Genomic DNA, 26,909 nt, shown 5'->3' with positions numbered 1-26,909 from the left:
CATGCAACACAAAATTGTAATCCATTCCCGTCTCTTCGGGATTATGTATGAGACATTGCGACTTCCTCTCCTAGCGAGCACCCTCATAGCACCATTCCTGCCCGCCAAACCCTAGTTTCATCACAGTTCCAAATCCGACAAGGACCATACGGATTTGCTGCATAGGCCTTTGATAATGTCTCGTAGAAACAAACAACAATGGCAGGTCTCAGAGTGAGTGCCCTATCTTTGTCAAGGCCTTCAACTGTCCACAAGGTGAGTTCTAGATGTCGGAAACTTTTGCAATAGTTTACGATGTATTGAACAAACTAGGTCTTAAATATGCACATCTTTTGTTTCTAGCTTTCATACTCATAGGATAACTATGGGATCGGCTTATGTTAAGCCTCCATTTGCATCTTTTTCTGAGATGTTGATGCATGAACAACAAAAGCTTCTTTCTATGGGTCTCATAAAGCCATCAAAGAATTGGGCTTTGTTGACCAATTAGGCTAAGGGATAGGGATAGTCAAGACAATTTGACAAGAAACAGAAGAACTAATAGAAAAAGCCACATACAAGTCAAGCACAAAATAGATCATCTTCAAAAGGTGACTCATCTAAGAAGAAGTGTACTTGTGTATATGACAAGAGGACTGGACATGAAGAACATTCTTGTTAGAAGAAGGATATTGATGAACTGAAACATCATCTTAAGAGGAACAACATGATCTACTATCTAGAATGTTTAAGTCAACTTCTTCGCATTCAAAACAATCAAGATTTACTAAGGTAAAAGGTCAAGAAGGACTTGCTCTTGAAGCAGCTAAAAACAAAGGTAAAGCTCTTTGTGCTTCTACAAGTTATGAATAAAGGAGACGGCTCCGAGATTCTAGAGCTTCTCACCATATGGCTTCTAAATAGTCTATGTTATCTTCTTTTGAGCGTTGTGCTCTGCCACTATCCTGATTGGCAGCAAAATTTACATGAGTGTAATTAAGAAAGCTTCTATTGATATTGGGGATGACACCTCAACAATGTTTTGTGTGTACCTCGTCCATCAAATAATCTTCTTTCCATCTATCAATCATTCATGGTGGAACAAGAAAGACTGTAGAATTTACACCTGATTCAGTGATCACTCGAGACTTGGTAAACAAAGAGATAATTTCTATTGGGATGGTTGATCATGCATCACAATTGTATACCTTTTTCAGACTTTGCACCTGATTGTGATTCTAATCCTCTAGTTGTTGATCACAATCCTGGTGTGAACTTTGATTTTGAGGAGAACTTTGGTTACTTGAATATGGGTATTCTCACATTAGATCCAGTTCTTGACCTTTGCATCTTTTCTCCTCCATCTACTATTGCTTCTAAGGATACTTGTGAACATAGTTTTCCAAATATAGTTTCTTTAGATGACTACTTAGCAAACATTGCATGTTTGTTTGTGGAGTTATATTTCACACTTAAGAGACACTATTCATGACATTCATCTTCTCTTTGATGAAGTTGATTCTGTTTCAGTTGTTGTGGAGGAACCTTTGGATCCTCTTTTTCATTCTCCACATGATCATTCATCACAATTTGACATGAGTGTGGATACATTTTAGCAACATTTGGAGGAGGCATCTTTATCTTCAGAGGAGATAGTGGAGTCTTTGGATCTTCTTCTACATTCATCTCTACTAGGTTTTGGATTGTCATTTTCATCAGTGTGGCCTAAAATGCCTGATTTGAATGTGACAACTTTCAACATCGACGTGCAGACACATGAGTAGTTGTCAAAAACTTCATACATTTTGCACTTTCTTCATTCATATTCCTTACACAAATGGGAAGATGTTCTTCATTCACCCTTAAATTATTTTTTCCTAAGGGCAAAAACATTGTTTGATGATCGTGATCCATCTTCTACATCCAATTTCAAGCATCAACCATTGGTATTGTTGACTACTTAAGGGAAGGCTACAAAGTCTTTCTTATCCTTTCTATTTTGGAGGGAATTTCTTCCTTGCATGGGATTATTTCTTGTGTTGGGAAAAAAATTTATTTTCTCTCTTTTAGGGAGGAGTTTTGTCCCACTAGAATTTCTCCTTTTCTACATTTGTGAGAGATTGTTTTGTACATGGTTACCTAACATGGCCTTGTAGTCGAGACCCATCTTTGTGTCTTTTCACCTACCATGGCCTTGTAGGTAAAAAGACACAAAGATGTGTACCTAACATGGCCTTGTAATAAGGACCCATGTTTGTGTCTTTTCACCTACCTAAGATACACTTAAGAGAGGGTGTTAGTGTAGGTTTTTATTTTCTCTTATGTAGGGAACATTTATTTTTCCTACACACATTATTAAGCTTTCTTAGGTTATATTAGAATTGCTAGGATAAGGACATGTTTCATAATCTATCAATCACATGTGTCATTTACACCCACATTTGGATAGTTGAATGTCACACCCTCTTTTCGATTTATTTGCCACTTCCCATAGCCATTTGTTTGTCTTTACCTAAGTTAGCATGACCATGTAATTTGGCATTTACCAAGTAGGTAACCGTAAAACTACCTCCTATTTTGGGCACTTGTGAGTTATTATTCCTCTTAGAATTATTTGCCCATATTATAATCAGCCCTCACCTCTTCCTATGCTAAGTTCACTAGTTCACTTGATTATGAGTGCTAGTTTAGTGCTAAGGGAGTGTTGAATTTGTTCATATCTGGATTCTAGTCTTGCTTTACTTCAATCATTTTGATCTTGGGGAGTTCCACAACTAAATCTAACATAGATTTAAATTGGAGCAAAGCTATGAAAGATATTTTGTTGTTCACCATCTATTGAAGAAGCAATACATTGAAACTGAATTTTTGTGCAAAAGAGGTTGGTGTGAAACAAAATTTGCAAGTGGGGATTGGTGTCCCTAGCGAATTGGTGGCTACAATGTTGTAAGATCTTTTTATCATTTTGTGAGACTAGATTTGGATAGTAGATCATAGTAGTTCTTTACCATGGTTTTCTCTCCAAAGGGTTTTCACATGAATTAGTATTCTCTCGTGTGTGCTTGTTGTTACTGTCGTTATTACTATTATTGCTGTTATGGTTGTTGAGTTTTGAATATGTAATAAGTTTCCTTATATTCACCCCCCCTCTTAGTATAAACATATGCTCTTAATGGCCAAGCTTGTTGATATAGATCAACCATGTTTGGATGACATTTATGATGGTATGGACTCTACAATTGAGAAAATAAGGACCATAACAGAAGCCAAGGAGAATGACCCCACAAAAGCATTTTTCAAGAGTGAAAAGAATGATTGTTGAGTGTTGCAAAAAGATGACCACAATTTTGTATCTCCTAGTATTTTCTTTTCCCCTTGATTTTTACAACATAAAAATATCTTCCTTACCAAGGGTGGCACCATGTAGAGATCAAGAGGTTCTAGTTCAACATAAGGTTGCATAAAAAAAATTGTTCCTAGATCCAAATGTACTTTTTTCTTTGTCAAGTATTCATTTTTTATTATTCATCTTATTTTTCTTTCATAGTTGAATATTGTGATCTATAACTGCAAAAGTTGTTTTCACTTTGTATGCAAGGTTGTGAGGTCTTCAGCTAACTAGAATAGGAGTACATACTCCTTTATCCACTCAATCGGCCCCAAAAAAGAAAAACATCTCATCACATAAGAAAGTTGATTACGAGACGACAAGGAATTGGGATGTAACCCCCAAGTGTGCCTACTTAGGTGGTTTCGTTGCACAACTTGTCTTAGTCTCTTTAGATGAGATAAATCTATGACATGGCTAGTGGGAGTGGCATTGTAGCTACTTGTGATTCATCCATGTGTGCGAGAGTGTGCATGTGTCTAAACAACCATACTCTATTGTATTGAATCTAGGCTGAAAAGGTCTACTATATTGGAGAATTGAAACTGTGGAAATATATCATTAATCAAACATAAACAAAAACCAGCAATTTGAAAAATAATCCTATTAAAATTACTTTGTCATTTGTGTTAGATATCAAGTTATACACGATAGCACTTCAAATCAGACCAATGATTGGATAGAAGAGGTTCAGACAACATTATGCATTTTGAATAGATCTCAAATTAGACCAAGGACTACCAAGACACCATATGAGCTATGGAAAGGAAGACTAGCTTCAGTCAAGCATCTCAAAATATTTGGAAGCAAGTATTACATCAAAAAGGATGAAGAACATTTCAGTTAATTTGATTCCAGGTCTATTGAAATTATTTTCTTGGATATTCCATGACAAGCAAGGCATATAGATGTCATAACAAAAGGTTATAAAGGATATTGTGGAAAGTGTCAATGTGAGCATTGATGACACAATACAGACTACTGAGGTATCGAATGAGCAAGACAGTGATGATTTAATCCACAGTAATGATGAAGGATCAGCAAGCGAGTTAGAGAATACAATAGCAAAGAGACAGGCTAAGTATGTTAAGAAGAATCATTCCGAAGATCAAATCATGGGAGATGAAGACAATAGAGATCAGACCCAGAGAAGACTTGAGAAAGCAAATGAATAGGTGCATTTTGCCTTACTATCGAAAATTGAACCAAGTTCTTATGCTAAGGCAAGAAAAGGAAATGACTGGTTAGAAGCTATGGAGAAATAGTTATCTCAAATTAAGAACAATGAAACATGGGAGTTGGTTCTAAGACCTAAAGACAAGAATGTCATTGGTACCAAATAGGTTTTTCGAAATAGGTTGAATGAAGAAAGAAAAGTGATTCAGAATACGGTCAGACTTGTATGCAAAGGATATGTTCATGTTGAGGGAATTGATTTTGAGGAAACATTTGCTTCGATAGCAAGGCAATCAAAATGGTTTTGGCATTATCAACATTCAAGAATTTCAAGGTTTATCAGATGGACGTTAATTTTGCATTTCTAAATGGAGAGCTGGAAGAGGAAGTCTATATTGAACAATCGGAAGGGTTTTAGTATTCAAACAAACCGGATTTTGTGTGTAGATTAAAGAAGGCTCTTAATCGACTCAAGCAGACCCCAAGAGCATAGTATTCCAAAATGGATAGGTATCTACAACAAGATTTTAGGAGACGTAGTGCAAACAACAATTTGTACTTAAAATTAGAAGGTGATCAATTGTTGATTGTTGTTGTTTATGTTGATGACACTATTTTTGGAGGTAGTAGTGATGTAATGTGTAAATAGTTCCCATATGCAATGCAAAAAGAGTTTGAAATTGCTCAATGAGTTGTCATTTTTTCTTCATTTACAAATTTCTTAGTTAGAGAATGGTATATTCATTTCTCAAAATAAGTACATAAGGAGATGTTGAGTAAGTTTACGATGGAAGAATGCAAACTAGTAAGTGCACCTATGGTCAATGGGTGTAAATTGAGTAAAGGTGACGAATCCACTCTGGCAAATCAGACCTTGTATAGGTCAATGATTGGTAGTTTGTTGTATGTGACCACATCTAGATCGGATATAATGCATGTAGTAGGGATGGTAGCTAGGTTTCAAGTAGCACCTAAGGAAACTCATGTTAGGGCGGTAAAGAGGATTTTAAAATAATTGAAGGCTACATGGATTTCGGTTTGTGGTATCCTAAGAGGAAAAACTTCACTTTGACTACATACAAATGCAAATTGGGTCGAAAGTGTATATGATCAGAAGAGTACAAGTGGTGGAGCTTTCTTTCTTGGTGCATCTAGCATCTTGGTTAAGTAAAAAGAAAGACTCAGTTTCTTCCTATCTACAGCTGAAGCAAAGTACATTGCAGCAGTTTCTTGTTGCATTCAAATTTTGTGGATGAAGCAGAATCTAAAGGAGATTAGAGTAGAGTTTCACGAGCCCATTTCCATTCATTATGACAATACAAGTGCAATAAATATTTCGAAGAATCCGGTGATGCATTCAAGGAAAAAACTTGTTGCAATTAAGTATAATTTTTTGAGAGAAAAGGTTACAAACAATGAGGTGAAGCTAGTGTACGTTGAAACTAAGGAGCATATTGCAGACATTTTCACAAAACCTTTTCCAAAGGACACTTTTGAGTATCTCCGATAGAAGTTGGGAGTGGTTTCTCCCTCCTCTTGAATCAAGAGGAAGTACAACTTTAGGGGGAGTGTTATATCTATGCCACAAGCGGACTTGGTGGTTTGGCAAAGTGTTTTAGGCAGGAAAGAAAGAGTAGACAAGCGAAAGAAGTGTGGAACCCACGACGAACGGGGAAGAATATCTGAGAGAAAGAGACCATAGATGAAAGGAATAAAAAATGCTATACCTTTAAATGATTTGTTGTCCTTTGAGATTGATGTCCAATGGGGCGAAAAGGACCCAAAATGCTATATCTTTCAAGTGGTCCAAATGCTCAAAATCTTTAGCTGTACCACATAGGGAGAATTCTGGACAGGTTTGGTTTATGTTGGTGTGCTAACAACATTTTGCAAATGTTTTCCATCAATGACAAAGTGGGAGATTCTCGAACATATGTTGTCATTGATGTCAAAGGTATGTCAAAGGGGTTTAGTTGGTGTTAAAGGAGATCACTATGGAGTCGAATTAATATGCAATTGTAAACCACAACTATCACTATTATTGGCATGTCTATGTTTGAGCATTTGAGTTCCGAAAGGACAGTAACAATCTGAAAGTATAGTGACAAGTTATGGTGGTGACATCAATCGTAGTATGGTTGTAATATCATCTTGTATCTATTCTAGTTGTTGGATGTGGTCAAAAAGTTATGTGGTATGTTATATTTTTTGCAATCCACTGCACTTGAGCATTAAGATCTACAGTTTGGAAGGAGAATGTGTCTACACATGTCAGATTCCAGAGTATCAGTAGTTGAGATTCAACGGACAAAATGTTAGAAGTGAGAGAGTGGTCACTGTGCTAGTTGGCTAACAAGGTTGATGTTCCAATTTGATGCACCAAAGGTTTGTAACGTGTACTCATCAGAGATAGTGTGTGGATGTCTATTTGGATCAAATGAGTCTACATTGGGTAGCACATAGCATGTCCCTTCCTCTGGACTAACGTGTGATCATTTGGACCTAGCCTATTACACATTTGATTAAGAATTATTCTTGTGGCCAACTTGCAGATGCATTAGTCTTGTAGGCTGACATATGGATGTAATAATTATTGTAACACATATATAGAGTTGATCTAGGTTAGTTCTTAGTGTGTTTGTTATTGTAAAATTTGAAAGTGTAATGATGTGTAGTAGATGGGTGACGCTATGTGAGTTCCATCCCAATCATTGTGTGGTTTCAATTAAAGATCATATACATTGTGTGAGAAGGTTTTGAAGTTTGTTCAAATCAAAAGCAAGCTATGTATTCAGTCTTGAAGGTCCGCAATGCATGTCTCTCATATTCATGGTGGAACTGGTGTCTCACACGCTAAGTTGGTGCTCAAATATTGGAGTAGGGGATTGGTGTCTCCCGTAGGTTGGTGCCTACAAATGCAATTGGGGATTGATGTCTCCGATAGGTCGGTTCCTACTTCATATTGTAAATTCTTTATTATATTCTTTCTTTTTGAGGCTAGATTTGGGCAGCAGATCCAAGTTATTCTTTCTTTTTCCCATTCTGTGTTTCCACATAAATTTGGTGTTTGTGTGGATGTGTGAGTATGGGTGTTGATTAATTGCTTCATTATTAAGGAAATTAGTAGATGCTGCTTTTGTATTTTTGGAGTTCATGTTTGGTGAAGTTATTAATGGAAATTAATGTTTAATCAAGTTGAAATGGGCATATGCTGATTCACACCCCCCCCCCCCCCCCCCCCGCTCTCTCTTAGTATATTGTGTGCCCTTTAGATAGTACATTTCCAAATATTAAATTCCATAAAATAGGTTAAAGTGAGGTACTTTAATACTTTAACATGACTTGTTATGTAGATTTCCTCATGTACCGTAGTCTAAATCACATGTGAACGATAATATGGAGCATTCATATCACAGCTTTCACACTACTAGTATGAAAGACCTTCCCTACACTTAGCAAACTTTTGTGATGGATAGTACAAGGAATATGTGTATATGTGCACATGCGCACATGCACAATAGTATATTCTCCTGAAATAAGAATTTAAAAATTACAAAAATCGTTAGGTAATCTCCAAACTAAGGACCAATAAATCATCATCACATTCCATCTACAAATTTTTGAACCATTTCTATAATTTTAATCATAAAAATTGTGGATCAATCAGTTCGGAATATTTTTCAAAACAAAAATCAACTAATGGTTTATTCTGCATAACATTAAAAACATTTATTTATGTAATGTCCCTAGTAAGAACCTTTGAAATATAGTTATTAAAATTGAATAAAATTTGCAGTGTGTTGAGAAGTAGGCAAAATCTTAGATGAATAGTAAAGGATAGATAAAGATTTCTATAACTCTCTATTACTGAAATTCTGATATTAAAGTCTGATTTGCATGCATATGAATGTGATTTTGATCTAATACAAATCTGATTGCTATTCCTAATTTGTTTTCCTGATAACCATGCATTAACTCGTATATAGATTTTGATTATTAACGATGTGACTGAATTTCTTAATAAAAATTCAATTGCCTATTAAAAAGCTGCCTTATTAATCTAAAATGAATCTGATGCTGTCCCTGTTTATCATATCTTTCATTCCATGCGTCTAAGCCTTGTAGTTTGGTGGATACACCAACTTATACTTGGCTGAGTGTAGGCTCTTCCAGGCGCACCCTATTTCTGATCTGGATATATGAAAATAAGTCTTCTTATTCACTGTAGTATTGAATATGCAATGAATCTAAATTCTTTGGAATTTGTGATTTACAAGTATACTTTCAGATCTCTATCAAGTAAGATCAATGTCTCTGCTCTATCTTTATGATAATGTGATGGCCTTGGTTGTGAATCTGATCTGACTTGGAATTTTCGTTTCTTTTCCTGATGTAGTCTTATACTCACGCAATGTTGACGCTGTTCCAGTTGTATCCTCTTTTGTGCATGCGCCTTTAACCTTGCAGTGGGATGGGTTATCACCCTCCTTGCACCAGGTTGACAATGGGCTCGAATGAGCACTTCAGATATACAAAAGTATATAAAATCAAATATTCCCTTCCTTTAAATATCCCCATGATGAGGCATGATATGAGAAGTTAAATCTCACTTTCACATCCTTGCAACTATTAATTAATGTGTGCCTCTTCATAATGACCTAATTAGTTTTTAGTAAATTAACTAATGCAGATTGTGGCTCTCCTCTTTGGCAGCAATATTATAGAAGACAATCTCTATTTGGGGTCGAACTGAATTACTTCCTTTGTCAGTGATTATGCAGAAAACTATGATCTGCATTGTCTCCTTATTAGCAGCTATAAGGTGTGAATTACGTCTTGGACTGATCCATTTCTTCCTTCCATTGGCATCAACCCTATATATTTAACTAATCAAAATGAACACTTCCTTGGCATGCCATGCCATTGGACTATACAATGCTTTTTGTCTTGTTTTGTTTCAGTATTGGGATCGGGACATTACAATTCATTTCTAAGAGAAAAAATTACAAATTTCCTATAATAATTAACAAAAAAAATCCATGAGAAGTAATAAAGATGGAAAGGCACACCACACATAGAGACTCGGAAAAGGCCTCAATTGATTATTCTATCTAATCATCCATGATATATTGAACTTTTCTAAATGCAACATTGAGAAACAAGTCAATTTTAATGAACATGTGATATGAAAGAGGAAAGAGGACTAAGGAATAAGAATGTTGATTTCCCTGATTTTATAAATTTGGAAAGGTATTGTTAATTTGAAAGCAAAATGTGGCAATTATGTATCCTAAATAAATTCACACACTTTACACAGACCATAAACATGCTGCTAGAACGAAACATAAAATCATGTTCTACAAATATGGAAACATAAACATTTCTACAAAAGATTAAAAATCAATAGGCCAAGCAAGTACTAACCTCCATGCGAAAGATTAAAAAATCAGTGATAAAAGTGAAGATGTGTGTCATCATATATATAATTAAATGGTAAAAGAAGTAACTTGTGAGATTTTAAAGTACCTATACTCCAACAATGATTGAATAAGACATTGAATCTTCGGGCTCAAATATCCAGAAACAACATCTCCATTGAGATTTTTTCCACATCGCCATGATTTATCTTGAACACATAATAAGTCATCATAAATGATGGAAAAGAAATGAGAGTACACCAATAAAAGAATATATAATCATAATGCTAGTAACTGCAAACTATACGATACTAATGGCATAAGCTATTACAAACATCAAAGCTAACACATTAAAATGAAAACTAATGGAGCTTGAAAAAATATTTATTTATAAACCAAGAGAATTGCAAATAATTGTAACTATGGTTTTCCCTTTATGAAACTATAAAGATTTTAGAGCATTAATAATATAGTAAAAGCAAAAATTATCTAAAGAACTTCATTTTAATAAGGTAATCAAATACAAAATCCTCTAAGTGTCTTTATTCAAATATTAAACCATAAAAGTGAGAGGATTGAATGAGGCCGAGCGGAGCAAGGAGACAAGGAGAACAAGGGCGAGCTATTGGATGGTGAGTGGATGAGGCAAATCAAGATCTTCCTTAGCAAGACTGAGCAAGGTATTACCATAGGCTGAATGGTAAGGGTTTTGCCAAGCATTCTAAACAAGGAAGAAAAGGTTATTATGATTAATACACCAATGGTAACGACAATCAAAGTCAAGAAACTAGTGGGATCGAACAGGCCCCTAGCAAGTAATGGATGTTGATGGTAGGAGCGTGGGAGGCGTAATCCATGGTTCTCCAATCATTCTAGAAATTGGCAATAGAATAAGCAAGGGAAGGAGAAATCCAAGCCCTCAAAGAATTTCTCTGATCTTTGGTATGGTCCTTTCACAATTTTGGAGACCATAGGGATGCTAGTTACAACGAAGGCCTTTGCAAGGACAAGGGATTCTGGTGGCAGAAGTAAATAGAAGTCAAGAACATCGGTCAAAAGTAGACATGAAGAACAAGTATTATGCAAAGTGTGAGGTGACAAGATATCAATAAACCAATAAAGGTAAATCTAAAACCCTTGGTAAATGCATAGCATTGTTTTAGGAAAAAAAAGTTTGTAGGGCAAGTAGTGGAAGAGCTATAAAAAGATGATCTTTTTTATTCAATGTGCAGGGGGATACCCCGTAGTGGATAAAATGACTAGCTAATAACTGATTAGCTGATGTAGACCATGAAAATTCAAGAAATGCAACATAATTCCAACTACGACAGCCACTATCCCATGTGGAACCTATGAAAAATAAATCACCAATTAACAAGTAGATCGCTGCCATGTCATAAGAAATCGGCGAAATAGCCAAAGATGAGTTATGGTTGTCTTCAATGCTCATTATAGACAACTCTTGTATTCCTGTTCAACTATGAGTGTTGTCAATAAAATCATCATTACCATCAAGAAAATGGTCAACATCTGAATTTTCAGAATTGGCCAATCTTTGCTCGTCATCATCATGTAAAGTGTGGTGGATGTCATGAATGTGTTGAAGATGGAGCTTGGCTTGATGGGCCACTAAATTGCCTTGCTTTGCCCCTTCTAACCAACTATCATTCAACTTCTGAGACTGCTCTATGTCACCTGCTCCAAAATGTTTAAAATCAGTCCTATAAGGAGATGCGACATAAAATTTACCATGCCAAATGCTTGCATTTGGTGTAATAATCACAGTAGAGTCTACATCACCCATTTCCCTATGATTAGAGACTGCAATGTCATGAGAAATTTAGGTTTACCACTGCTGTTAAACATAAAAAAATAAGGACCGATTTCTTCATTTTTATCTATGTTTTTCAAATCCCCAATGTCAAGGCAAGCAAACATACTCTTAGCTGCCCTGTTGTTTGTTTCATTCATTAGTGGCTTAAGCACAATATGTTTACCCATGAGATTAAACTCCAACTCAATCTTGTTGAAATCTTGGAGATACCTCCCAACATACTTCAACCATTGCACACCAAGTACCACATCCATCCCTCCACTAATACCAACAACATATTAATCATCTATGAAAGAATAATTATACAATGTAATACATAACTATGGTATTCTTCTTGTGCAACTCACTTTGGAACCATCCACTAGCATGACATGGAATCCATCAAATTCCTCTACTTCTAACCCCTTATTGGTTACAAAACTTTCATTGATGAAATTATGAGTAGCACCACCATCAACCATGTATAACACTTTCCTTCACAATTCCTTCCAACACAAAAGGCTGATACCTAGGAACATTGAAAAGAGTAGAAATAGTGCCATAAGCAACATCATGTGTATCAGTAAATTCCTCATTGTTGCCCTCAGAATCTGTATCCTGAATATGCTCATCATCCACATCCAAATGAACCTCAATGAGATGTGCCTTGCCTTTCCCAAGGCATCTATGTCCAGGCTCCCAAGGCTCCTTACATGAGAAGCATAGCTTCTTCCTCCTCTACTCATTATGAGTCTCCTGACCCATCCTGGGAGGACATGGTGCATTCTGGTGCAATGTAAAAGACCTCTAAAAAGGTTTGGGGCCATCGAAAGATTTCTTATTCTGCTGATGAGAAGTGGCTGGTGGTGTAGTCTCAAGGTCCAGGGTAGTCTGAATTATACTTGCAAAACTCGGCGAGCAATTCAAAAAATCGCGAGTAATCGTGATCCAAAATGTTGCGCGAGTTAATCGCGGAAATACTCGGGCCGATTTTTTTATATACTCGCCGCGATTTTTTTGGCAAATAATCGCCGTTAATGGCCAAAACCCGCCCGAAACGCGGCACAAAATGCGAGAAAAATGCGACTTAAGTCGCAGGCAAAAAAAAAACCGAAGTCTTTATTCCATTTCGCGGCTTGCGCGACTCCGGAAGGCAAAAAACGCCACGCGATTTGCATAGGGTTTGCATTTGCACGCACGACCAGGTATCTTTTTGTATTGTTTTATTTCGAATACACAGTCAAAATGACTGTATTGTTTGCATTTGCACGCACGACCAGGTATCTTTTTGTATTGTTTTATTTCGAATGACTAAGACTGTGTAATACACAGTCATTTGAAAATGACTGTGTATTACACAGTCTTAGTCATTTCAAATGACTGTGTATTACACAGTCACAGTCATTTCAAATGACTGTGTAATACACAATCATTAGTAATTACAATTTACAGTCATTTCAAATGACTGTGTATTACACAGTCATCAGTCATTTGAAATGACTGTGTAATACACAGTCATTTGAAAATGACTGTGTATTACACAGTCACAGTCATTTCAAATGACTGTGTAATACACAGTCATTTCAAAATGACTGTGTATTACACAGTCATTTCAAATTTTCAAATGACTGTGTATTACACAGTCATCATTACACAATCACAGTCATTTCAATTTTCAAATGACTGTGTAATACACAGTCATTTCAAATTTTCAAATGACTGTGTATTACACAGTCATCATTACACAGTCACAGTCATTTCAAATTCAAATGACTGTGTAATACACATTCATTTTCAAATGACTGTGTATTACACAGTCATCAGTCATTTGAAATGACTGTGTAATACACAGTCATTTCCAAATGACTGTGTATTACACAGTCATTTCCAAATGACTGTGTAATACACAATCATTACAGTCATTTCAAATGAGAAATGACTGTGTATTACACAGTCATTTTCAAATGACTGTGTAATACACAGTCATTACAGTCATTTCAAAATTTCAAATGACTGATGACTGTGTAATACACAGTCATTTTCAAATGACTGATGACTGTGTAATACAGAGTCATTTTCAAATTTTGAAATGACTGTGTAATACATAGTCATTTTCAAATGACTGATGACTGTGTAATACATTAATCATTAATGTACATTGTAATTAATGACTATGTATTACACAGTCAATTGTGAAATACTCATAGTCATTTGAAATGACTGTCAACTGTGTAATGTCAATGTGTATTAAAGTGTTTCATTTAAATTTAAATTTGAAGTTAAAAACTTAAAAAAATACACAACCAATTAAAAATTTTAATTTTAGAGAGTCATCTATTAATAGATGACTGTAAATAAAATACAGTTATACAGTCATTGTAATTTTTGGATGTTTGTGATTTTTTTTGGTAACAATGTTATTTATCTCTAAATGTTGCCTCTCTTTTGCTAGGTTCTTTTCCACATCTTTTTGAAAGAAAATGGATTCAGCTTCTACAGTTAAAGTTGGTGGCAAAAAGAGAGACCCTTGTTGGAAACATGGGAGACCAGGTCCAAAACGAGGAGATGTTTTTTGCAACCATTGCAAAAAAATTGTAAAAGGTGGCATTAATAGGTTCAAATATCACCTTGCAAAAATTCAATGCCGAGATACCACAAGCTGTACGGAATGTACTGAAGAGGCTACGAGAGATGCAATAGCAACGCTTGAAGCATATGATCAAAGGAAGGCAACAAAAAAGAGAACAGCAGAGGCAATGGCAGCCCCAAGGGCAGATTTGAGTTCCATGGGGTCACATACAGATGTGGGGACATCTGGTTCTTCCCTTGGGCCACGGATACGAGCAAAGGGAACTTTGGACAGCAACATGGAAAACTTCTTTATCCCACGTAACACTCCTGGTGCACAACCTGGATTGCTTGGCACTGCATGGAATAAAGAGGCTCACCAACAAGCCAAGGTGGCGTGTGCTAGATTTTTTATCTACAACGATGTTCCGTTCAATGCTATTTCTAGTCCATCTTGGGACCAATTGGTCACCGCGTTGACTGTGGCAGGTAAGGGGTTCAAATCCCCAAGCCGTTACGAGGTAAGTGGACCGTTATTGCAGGATGAGGTCCAAAACACTCATGCATTAGTGGAAGAGCAAAGGACTATTTGGGAAAAGAATGGCTGCACCATTCTTTCTGATGGATGGACAGATGGTAGGAACAGGACACTCATCAACTTTCTAGTTGCTTCAAGAGGACAGTTAGTATTTTTAAAATCAATTGATGCCTCCAATGAAGTGAAGAATGCGGAGACCTTGTGCAACATGTTGGATGAAGTGGTGATGGATGTGGGAGTGCAGAATGTCATCCAAGTTGTGACTGATAATGCAGCTGCATATGTGGCAGCCGGCAAACTTCTAATGGCTAGACATCCGACATTATTTTGGAGCCCTTGTGCTGCCCATTGTCTTGACTTGCTCCTTGAGGACATAGGGAAACTAAGTTGGGTAAAGAAAGTGGTTGAAGATGGAAGGAATATCACCAAATACATCTACAATCACACATGGGTCCTGAATCTTATGAGAGAGCACACTGAAGGTAAGGATCTTGTGCGGTCGGGGGTCACACGCTTTGCTACCAATTTCCTCACCTTGCAGAGAATACTTGCTACATTGCCCAACCTGAAGCGGATGTTCGTGAGTGAAAGATGGTTGGGGAGTACTTATGCTACAAAGCCTGAAGCAGAGAAGGTTGTGATTGCCATTTTTGATACTAATTTTGCCAAGATAGTGGAGGAGATCATCAATGTAAGTTTTGAAACTTTAATTGATGATTTATTATTTAATTTTCTAATATTTCAATCTGCTGATTTTGTTAGATTTTTTATATCTAGGTGTCGGAACCGTTGGTGAGGGTGCTACGAATGGTGGATGGGGATCATAACTCCATGGGGTATCTATATGAGGCCATGGATAAGGCCAAAGAGGCGATTCAACACTTGTATGGGTCAAACAAGACCAAGTATGAACCCATATGGCGCATAATTGATCGAAGGTGGAACCATCAACTCCACCAACATATTCATGCTGCTGCCTACTTCTTGAATCCCAAGTTTTTTTACTCTCCGAGTTTCAGAGCAGATGCAGAGGTTAGAATTGGCCTTGACACATGCATTCGGAGATTAGTTGATGATGAGATCCTTCGAGACCTGATACTTGATGAGTTACAGAGTTATAAGAAGGCCTTAGGGGAATTGTTTTCTTCACCTGATTGCAAACGTAGGAGAGCCACCTTACGACCAAGTAAAAAAAAACATATGTTTAATTTTTACCATTTATTTCTCTCTTTAAGATTATTGAAATCTTTACAAGTTATAAATCACATTTTGTATCCTTGCAGATTTGTGGTGGGAAGATTATGGTGCCACAACGCCTAATCTTCAAAAGCTTGCCATCCGCATATTATCACAGCCTTGTAGTGCTTCTGGTTGTGAGCGCAACTGGAGTGTTTTTGAGAACATCCACACAAAAAAGCGCAATAGGTTGACTCAACAACGCTTGAATGATCTTGTCTATGTGCGGTACAACATTCGATTACATGAGAAGAAGGTGCTAGGGCAAGATTCACATGAAGCACTTGACTTGGATGACATTGATCCATATGCAGCAGAATGGGTTGCTTCTCCTGATGATGTTGATAATGATTTGGATCCATTCCTTACTAATGAGCAGCTGAGTGAGTTGGAGAGGGCAGGAGAGGAATGGGATGCGGAAGTGGCAGCACGTGAGGAGGAGCAGGAGGTTGATCATGCAGCAGAGGCACCTGTTAGTGTTGAGGATGTTGCCACTACTTCAGCACCACCCATCCAGCGGCCACAATCTGTTTTGAGCTTTAGTCGTAGACGCAATTTATGATTTCTTATTTTCATTGATACCAAACTTTGAACTTGATATGTAATCAGAATTTCAGAGGTTCTTGTTTTGTGGTCTATGACTCTATAACTCTATGAGACTGTCACTATGATACGTTGATATGTATTGAACTCTTATACATATGTTGCACTTGGTTTTTGGTTTATGCTATGATACTTGCATTTGTTGCTATGTATTACCAAAAAAATTTGATTTATATATCATGGAAATCATATATGTTATACAAATTTGGTGTAAATGTGTGTTTTTGAATTATATATAAAAAAAAAATGTATTTTCAAATGTTCGATAAAGTTGCCGAGTTTTGCCGAGTTTTTTGCCGAGTTTTGGCGAGTCCCGAGTTTTTAAAATTTTTTGGCCTTGCCGAGTTATTGCAAAATCCGAGTTTTTCATCTATGGTCTGAATAGCCTCATGCAATGTCCTAGGCTTCTGAGCCTTGACCAATCCCCGCAACCTGTCATGTAATCCCTCAATAAATAGTATCACTACGCACTTGTTAGGCATCTCTGGAACGATAACAGCAATTCGTTGAAAAACATTGATGTAAGTTTCAACATGCCTAATTTGTCTCAATAATGCAAGATCTTTGTAATACACCTCTACATCCTTACAGTCAAATCTAGCGATCAAGTGCTCAGTAAACTCAATGTAAGAGTGAATAAGTCCATGACTGTGGGTGACCAAACCATGGTGTCACCAATCATACACTACACCCTCCAAGTGTAACACTACAAACAATATGGCCTCATCCTCAGGCATTGTCTTAAGTGACATGTAAATATCTAGTTTGTGCACCCAAGCACGTGCACTAATCTTACCACTGCCATGGGAGGGAGATAAGGTAATCTTACTAGTAGCCTGCTTAAGATCATTATTCTACTACTGTCTAGGCCATTTGTCATTACGATTCCTCATATTGTCCTTGCGCTACATACAGGACTGATGTAATGGGGAGGCATCCCTTACATTCTCTAGAAGGCATGCCCACTCCTCATTGGCTGCCATAACCATATTCTGAAATGCAACACCCTCTTGTGGGTCTACTAATGGAGGCTTCTCTCTAGGAAGAAAACGAGGTTGCATAGGTCTATCTACTGTCTGAGTACGGGCCTTATCACACCTAGGAGAAATAGATGCATTGCCTAATGATGAAAGGTCCCTACTACTGCCACGGCTGCCTGCAACTAAAATAGACCTGTCATGTCTACCACGCCTATCCCTGTGATGACCCAAGTCCAATCTGTCCATTGTATCTTAAAGTCTATCACGTGCTTGCACAATCCTAGGTTGCGAATTAGCCAAAGTTATCAGCAACTCATCTGGATCAGGACGGTTCTATCTCTCCTCCTGTCGCAGACTCCTATTACCACTATGCACATCACCCATAATTGCACCAACTGGAGAACCTGTATCAAATTTCAATTGTCCAAGTACTCTCTTATGAGAATATAACTTGTATGTTCCAGTTCTTTTAGGATACATAGATTGATCAAAGGACCCTCAGGCTAGTAGAATCATGCTCTGATACCACTGAAAGAACCTGTAATGTCCCCACTTCGCAATCTAAGAAAACATGTAAACAATGAATTTTAATGATTGATTAATTTATCTAGAGCGTAATTAGTCAAAATTCATTTGAGTTCATTTGTTATCAATAAGTCAATTCCATATTTAATTCCTAGAGGGATCAAGAGGATAAGCTACCTTAGGATGCCCGTAGCGCTTATCAGGCCCAAGAGCGGTACACTCCCCCTTGGCCCTACTGCCAGAAGCCCTTTGTCAACTGCAGTGGGTGGCCTACCTGACAGAGGCCTAGTTCCTGCTATCCCTGTTGCCTAATTCCTCATCTATCTCACTGGGTTTGGATATGCAAATGCTTTATTTATTATCTTGGTAGTGATCATTCCTCCAGTCCTTAATTGCATAATGTTGTTCATCCTTAAATAGTAGTTGTATGTTATTTATTAATTTATTTAGTATGTGTAGATGTATTCATATTGTATACCCATATATATATATATATATATATATATATATATATATATATATATATATACTATATGGGTTTTTTCATTATCTAATTTCTATATAAACAATGTATTTTACCCATTTTAAATATAATTATATTGAATTAATAGCTACACAAATTTATGCATCTACGACATAAACACTTATCTATTTACAAGCATGTAATTCCATTGATGTATGAGAATATTATTGCAGATCTAAATGAATTACTTACCTGCGTCTCCTGCCTTTTCTTTTATCGTTTTCCTTTCGTCCTTCCTCCTCCCCTGTCGCCTGCCGCGCATTATGCTTAAATACCCACGGGAGGGTTCGCGTGGACCCAACCATGGGTCGCGACTGCTGAGGGAGAGGTGTGAGGTGGCGGCTATGGGAGTCACCGCTCCCTGGTTCCCCCGCAACTCCGTTCGGCGCCTTAAATCGACGCACCGTATCCGCCTCAAACCCTTCGCCGTATGCCATGTGTTTTGCGGGTTGCAACATACACGATAATAGTTAAGGTTTAGCGTTTATTTTAAGGTGTTGACATTTTATAAGTATTTTGTTTTAATATATTAATATGGATTCCTTTTTAATGATATCGCATGGTGATAATTTATAATGTATTAAGTTTTATGTTGTGTATTTTATATTTATTGTGTAGCACATTATATAATAAATGTTATGTATCAATAATTATATATTTAATAATATTTTATGGTAACGTTAATTTAATAATTAGAGCATGATTATTATATTAATATAAACAATGAATCATTTCTTATAAATGGAAGGTATAAATAATTACAAAATGTGGGGTCATGACAGAACCCAAATAGATTTCTACTCCAAATTTACTGATTTTTGTTTTCCTGATTTATCTTTGACTAGAGAAATGGATGTTTTGTTTGTGTTGGTTTTTGTTTGGTTTTCTGATTTTTTTAACTTATTGAGTTGAATGCAAGTAAACTACAATGCTGGAAATGAAAGGAAATGAAGAAACAATGAACTAAGAACTGAAATAAGTATTTTTTTATTAATGACAAGGGCTGGCTACATACCCCTGATAGCATAAATCCGCAATTCAGAGGTCTGAGATGAATCTTCTACCCACAAACAGATCTGATTTCTGCTCCCACGCTGCTCATAAACCCCAAATGCCAAATATGGATGTTGCATGTGCGTGCAAGTGGCTTGGTTGACTGATAGGGACTGTGGATGGGCTGCTAATCGGATTTGTGCTCTGGACTGCACTCGAACCTGCTACAGACCTGAATTCTCTCCTAAGCTCTTCACACCCAGCTATAAAACTCCAGCAATGGCCTCAATGGAGCATGATATTAATCTACTGACGGATGATGACCACAAAGGCCCAAAAGACCCAGATCTGCAATATAACCTCTGAAACTAATCTGAAATAGGTCTGAAACACTAATTTTCTTCTTCTAATGGCTGGAAATGACATTCTTCTGCAAGGGATGGTTGGGTTTTTGTCCAATCATCAAGCTCAAGGGAGTTTTCGTTCCCAACAACCCTACTGCAAACTCTGACTCCAAATCTCTGAAATCTGTCTTCTCATGTCAAAATGAATTCCAAAATGAATGAATGAAGCCTCCTCATGTCTTTTTAACAACTCCAAACCCTAATTCGATTTTAGGGTTGCAAGACTTTATTTAAATAAAATTTGTTAAACTTTATTTCATCCTCTTATTAACTTTATTTCATTCCCTTATGTCTCCCTCAAGATGTATGACCCCCTTAGGCTCCCTTTATTAATAAAATTAAGGTGTTTTTAAAAACAACTTAACTCATGTCTCCTAGGCATCATGGCACAAGGGGGGGCCAGTTTATTATAGTTTATTATAATATAAAGTGACTTAATTAAATCACTTTAATTTTTATTTAAAATAAACTTGAGACACTAATTTCTTTAATCTAGATTTATTCATAATTCTATCACCTGGACTCCAAACTGAATACTGTTGATGCCCACACCATCCTGGAGAAATCCAAATATAGAAGGTGAACTAGTAGTGTCCTCCTAGAAAATTGGGATTCTCCAAAAAAGTTAAAAGATTGTCTCCAATCAATTGAAAATGCACATAAGGGCTTCTGCTCTGCTCCCTAGTCCTCCGAGTGGTCAACCAGTCAATTGGCAATCCTCCCTAAAAAATAGGACATGGTCTCAAATCATTCGAAATGGTTCGTAGACACCCCGGAACGAACTCTCAATCATTCCCTAAAAAATAGGGATCCCTCCTTAAAAATAGGAAATGCCTCTAAACATCCAAAATGGCATATAAAGCCCTTGCGCAACTCCACAAGCCTCAGTATGAGTCCCCTCTCCACTCCACTGACCAACGGGAACCTGATGATAAGCCAATCCTTGCTCAAGTACCTATCACCTAGGAAGGTGGCATTGCATACACAGACAACCAGCTGATGTAGACAAGCAACTCAAGCTAAATGTAATATCCCTTGTCGAATATGATCTAATTTGTGTCATTTATAACACAAGGAATATTGTCAAACAATTCACAAACAATATCCTAGCTTGCTGGTCTGAGTTATCAGTCTGATAACTTTGCGTGTTATTGAAACCAAGGCACAAGCAAAGCTTAAAAAACAATTTCTAAAGTTCTAAACTACCAACTCAATGCATAGATAACTTCCTTTGATTCATGAAGAATTTACTTGAAATTTTGAATTTTCCCTGCTTTAGAGAAGATTTTTCATTGATTTTCCACATCTCCTATTTTTTAGGAACTTTCCCAAATTAGGGTTCTAGGGTCCATGAGAGAGAATATTCTCACGAATCCAAATCTGAAAACATTTTGAAATTCCGATGAATTTTAATGCCTGAAAATGGATTTTTAAAAATTTTTCCCAAGGGGAATTTTCTTTTTCAGTTCATCCTTGAACTTCAATTTTCTTGCCATGAAATTCATCTTTCTTCCTTGAGCACTGGAACAAACTTGTGGAGCAATTATGCTATCTCATTTTTCCTTGACCCCTTGGGATTCATGCCCATCCTTGTCTTTGGGCGCCAAACTACTAGCATGGAGGAATATTCACCTAGGCTCGGTTTTCCATGACCCCCTTCATTTGGCTCCCTCCATTCATCTTGGGTGCTAATTTCATAAAGTGAAGGAATTTGAAGTTTTAGCGTTTTCCATGGTACCCCTTGTCTAGCGCCCCCAACCTGACTTGGGTGCTAAAACACCATCATGGAGGACTTTTGTGCCTTAGACCATTTTCCATGCCTCCTTGGGATTAGCGCTTTGCTTTTACCTTGGGTGCTATTTTGCCCTCATGGTAGAATTCTTCCATTGTTTGACTTTCCTTGGCATCTCCAATTTGGTGCCTGACTCCTAACTTGGGCGCTGGATGTTTAGTATGGAGGAATTCCTTCTTAGTTCACATTTTCCTTGCTCACCTCCATTTGGCACCCCATCTCCAAACTGATTGAATCCATGCCTTGAGGGAATTTCCAGGTTTCTTGTCTTTCCATAATCCCGTCTTTTCAGCGCCTATCACTTATCTTCGGTTGAAATTCGGCATTGTGGACGAAAAAATGGTGTGGAGGAAAACACCCCCTTTCCAACACCCTCAACCTTGCTTGGGTGCCAAAACACATGGGTGATGGAATTTTCAACTTTAACACTTTTCCTTGGTGCCTTGGATTTGGCGCCCACCCTTGCACCTGGGTGCTAAAACACTAAGAAGAAAGAATTTTGGGGGTGGGGGAAGATTCCTCCACCGCCCCATCTCTGACTTGGGCACTAAAATCACTTTGCCAAGGAATTTCACTCGACTTTGACCATGCTTGCACACTTCCGCCTTGGCAAGGACTCTGGCTTGATTCTTCATCCATAATTAGTCAATTTTCGACCATTTTCTAGATTCAAGATGCCACATTTGGAGCTGAAGTGATTTTGTGCCAAACTTAGAAGATTTTCGATGCTCTCCACTTCTGGAATGGGTATCCATACTTAGCCATTTTTTTGACCAAATTGCCCACTTTCTCCAATTTTCCCGATTTAGAAATGATCAGGAACACTCGGTCTTCAGTGTCTGCCTGTGAAGATCCTGCCAAAAATAGACTTTCCAAAAATAGAAAGTGCTTCAAATGTTAGGATTAGGGTAAAACAAGAAGCAGAAACACTTACTAAAAATAGAAACTTATTAAAAATAGAAACTGCTAAAAATAGTAAGTTTGATTTTTGGCAAAATTAGACCAATCCGGGAGGTAGTGAAATCCCTAAAAAATAGGAACTTTCTAAAAATAAAAAAGTTGCTTACAATTCACTCAAATTTCACGCATAGGTTCCTTAAATGGTCTTGATTCCAATGCAACGTTCATTTTTGCAAAACCCTACAGGAAAGGCCTCAAATCCAAGTTTGAGGGGGCAAAACCCTAAAACGAACAAAACGAGCTTTCGACTTAGCCAAAATTGCTCAAACAAGCTGCAGACTTGATCAAACTGACCCCCAAACAGTTGCAAACTGAAAGGACTGAGGAGACTGCCGCAAAAAGACCCAAAAACCAAAACCAAAAGACCAAGAAGCAAGCACACTCCAAGCAATCATTCATCCAAGACAGAAAAAGGTATTTTATCATGGCATCCACCTCTGCAATTGAATACATAGCAAACCCTACTGTTGTGGAAGTAATTAAAAGACCTAGGCTCGTATTTCAGTTGGTCCCCGAAATAGCAAAGAAAGATGATACCTTAGGTGCATTCTCTCAAATCCCTAAAGGTGTTGTATATGCTGAAGACCCTAGAATGTATATTCACTGCAATATTGAAGAGCTAGGAGACGAGGAAATCAAAACCATGTACAAAACTGAGATATGTGATGATACCGGCAATATCAAAGCTGAACACAAAATCATTGAAACTCTAGGATTCACAAAAATCCTTAGTATTCCTGAATTTCCTAAGGATGTGATTAGGATAGTATTAAGCAGAGTTCATGGAGAATTTTTCTGGTTAGATACAATTCATAAGATCACCAAGCAAGCGGTAAAGGCTGTCACAGGGTTACCAGCCACCGGTAAAAGACCAGATAAAAACAAGAAAGTTTCAAATGATTTAGTCATTGACCTAATAGGTGCAACATCTGATAAAAAATCTTTAAGGGTTAATGATGTAAAGGATACAAATGTGAGATTCATAAGCATGATATTAGGTTACAAAGCCACTCATGCCAATAGACTCAACTCAGTTTCAAGTTTATGCATCAAGAGTGCTTATGACATAATAACCGAAAATGCAAAAATTGACATCTGTGAATGGCTAAAGGATGAACTGATAGACAAACTTAGGAAGATAAAGAAGGATAAGAAAGGAACCTTCAGATTTGGAAATCTATTAGTGTGTCTAATGCTTCATATAACAAAACAAGTTCCCGGTATAGGATATAAAGATTTCGGATATGACATACCGGTAGGAAAGCAACTGACAGAATTGTTCAATACCATGGGCGACAATAAGAAAAACATCATTCATGACTTTTTCCAAGCACTAAAAACAAAAATGAAGAAAAGGACAAGGTTATCACAGAAGATTGTAGACAAATACAAAGATGATATATGCTTTGTTATCAAAAAGGATGAAATATGGATGGAAGCAGTCATCCCCAGGACAATCTGGGTAATAGAAATGGGCTATGAAACAGATGACCACATAGTGGAAACTTATGCCAAAGCACTTCTGGAAGCCCCCAATGAACCTAAAAAAGAAATATTTGGTAGTGCTGAAACCATAGAAAGCCAAATTCAATCAAAGAAAAGAGTGAAAAAGGTTGAGGCATTTGTGAGAAAAGGATCCAGGCAAGCAAAAGCCATAAAGGAAGATGTATTAAAGAAAACCGGCATAACTGAAGATGAGTTGGCAGCCCCACAACCTGAAGCTCATCTATCACCAGTAAGTACTTCCTCAGAAGGAGATATGCCAGCAACTTTTAAAAGAGTTGTTAGGAAAAGAGACCCCTCACCAGCAACCACTCCTTCACCTAGAAGGACAAGGCAGAAGCAACAAGCTGTGAGATCTCCAATCAGAAAGGTCACACCTAAAAAGAAGCTAACCCCTAAGAAAAAGAAAAAGGCAACAACTGACTTGGCACCTCTAGAAAATTTGTTAAATGAGATCACAGAGGAAGGAAAACTGAAGAACATAGGGAAAATTTATGACACCCTATCAGCTGATAAGAAAGGGCAAGTTGAGGAGAGTGTAATATTACACATGGACATGTTTAAAAAGTTTTTGATGCAAGTCTTAAATGAAATACCTGATGACTTATACAAAAGACTTGAAGCCAGAAGGCAAGGAGTAATTGAACTGGACAAGAAAATAAAAATAGAAAAACTACTTGCAGTATATCTGGTAAACTCCCCAAAAGAAATTGATGATCTGATAGCTCAGGCTAACTCGACAGTTTTTTCCACTGCACACCGGCAAATTTCATTGATAGCAGGTAGAGTTACAAAGGTTTCAGAGGAAACAGAAAATGGTTGGGACATATTTTTGGTTGAAAAAGAAAAACAAGAAGAATATAGGAATCCCAAGCCTATTAAGGTATATCAAAAGGACAAAGGGAAAGGGAAAGTTGGTGGACTTCCAAGCATAAAGATTAAAGATAACCTACCTCCACCTATAAAAATTACAATCCCTGAAAACCAACTGGCAACTGAAAGCATGAATACAGAGGATAGCAATACAAATCCTGAAGTCCTATTCACTGTAAATGTTGATACCCAAAAGATCAACATAACAGTTGATAAAGACCCAAGTGAAAAATCAGATATGGCCAAAGAGCCTCCGATAACAGGAAATACAGAGCAACCGGCAACGGACACAGAGAAAAAGATGGAATCTGAAGCACAAACAGAGAAACCGACAGAGCTAAAGTCTCCAAAACAGATGCCACCGGTAAGAAATGAAGCAGGAAAACCAGTGCTAAAGGAAATGCAGACACAAACTAATCTACCAGAGGTCAATACAAGCATGGTCACTTCCACCAGTACTCAGTTTGTTGGGTCACCATCAAAGTCAACAAATGTGACTGAGGTATTACTTAAATCTATCAAGAAAATAATTGACTATAGCTCACAAGCTTACAAAGCAATAGATGATTCAATCCCATTTTTGAAAACAATAGCTCCTAATTGTAATATAGATAATAAAGATTCTTTAGGACAATTAGATACACTATGTAAATACATTTCTGGAAATATTGAGCAAATAAAGGTAGAATCTGTAAAGGACATTGTAGATAAGGAGAAACAGAAATTCTTTGAGGAAGGAATTAAGAAGTGTAACAGAGATTTTGACACACTTCTACCGGAACTATGTAGTTTGTTAAAAGAGTACAAAAACCTGTACAAAGACACATGCAAAACAAACTTCCTGACTATAGATGTAGACAAGAAGATAAGCAAGACACAGGAAGAAATAAACAAGCTTGCAGACAATTTTGTCAACTCACCGGATTCATTATCTGTTTTTGAAGATAAGTTAGCAAATTTTGAGACAGAATTACTTAAACAGGAGAAAGAGAAAGAGACAATAATAAATAAGGCAAAATACTTGAGATCCAAACTGAGTCCAAGATTGGATTATCTAGCATCTCTACGGAAGGAAATCTCAGAGGCATTAACACCGGGAAGTAAAACACCAACAGAGCAATTGCAGCATCTCACCGACACTGTGAAAAGAACTGAAACCGCAATAAAAGATAGCAAAAATTTTATGGATAGTATAAACTTAATTTTGGGCGATCTTTTTCAGATAATAACTACCCAACTACAAGGTTGAGGTTATGGACTGGTATAACTACAAACTCTACTAACCTTTGTCATTGATGCCAAAGGGGGAGTAGTAGGATGAGAAAATTCAAAACACAGGAATCATATGCTCAGGGGGAGTCACTCATTTTTTTTGGTAAATTTTTGGTCTACACATTTCTGGACATCTTTTTGAAATTTCTCATGAGTGTTGCCATCAATGCCAAAGGGGGAGATTGTTGGCATATGGACACTCCAATGGAACATTGTGTGTGATTGAAGGTTTTGTAATTGATGGCAACCTTGCAATCCTATGGCACCGGCAAGACATTCTACCGGCAAAGCATTATTCAAGCAAGACAGTGCACCGGCATCAGCAAGACCACTCTACACCGGCACCGGCAACGGCACAGAAGGAAA

General features: G+C 37.2%; 1 protein-coding gene across 2 annotated transcripts in view; it reads right to left on the bottom strand.

Annotated features, from left to right (window-relative positions):
* The window catches only part of LOC131074510 (endoribonuclease Dicer homolog 2), a 305,149-nt gene that overhangs the window by 170,970 nt on the left and 107,270 nt on the right, over positions 1–26,909 (bottom strand). For both annotated transcript variants that reach the window (XM_058011146.2, XM_058011144.2), the window contains exon 10: positions 10,070–10,169. In XM_058011146.2, coding sequence (XP_057867129.2) covers positions 10,070–10,169 — 100 coding nt within the window. The remainder of the gene's footprint in view (positions 1–10,069; positions 10,170–26,909) is intronic.

Source organism: Cryptomeria japonica, chromosome 9 (assembly GCF_030272615.1).
Source record: "Cryptomeria japonica chromosome 9, Sugi_1.0, whole genome shotgun sequence".
Classification (NCBI taxonomy): domain Eukaryota; kingdom Viridiplantae; phylum Streptophyta; class Pinopsida; order Cupressales; family Cupressaceae; genus Cryptomeria; species Cryptomeria japonica.
The sequence above is the reverse complement of the archived record's forward strand: the minus strand, read 5'-3'. Positions and strand labels throughout refer to the sequence as shown.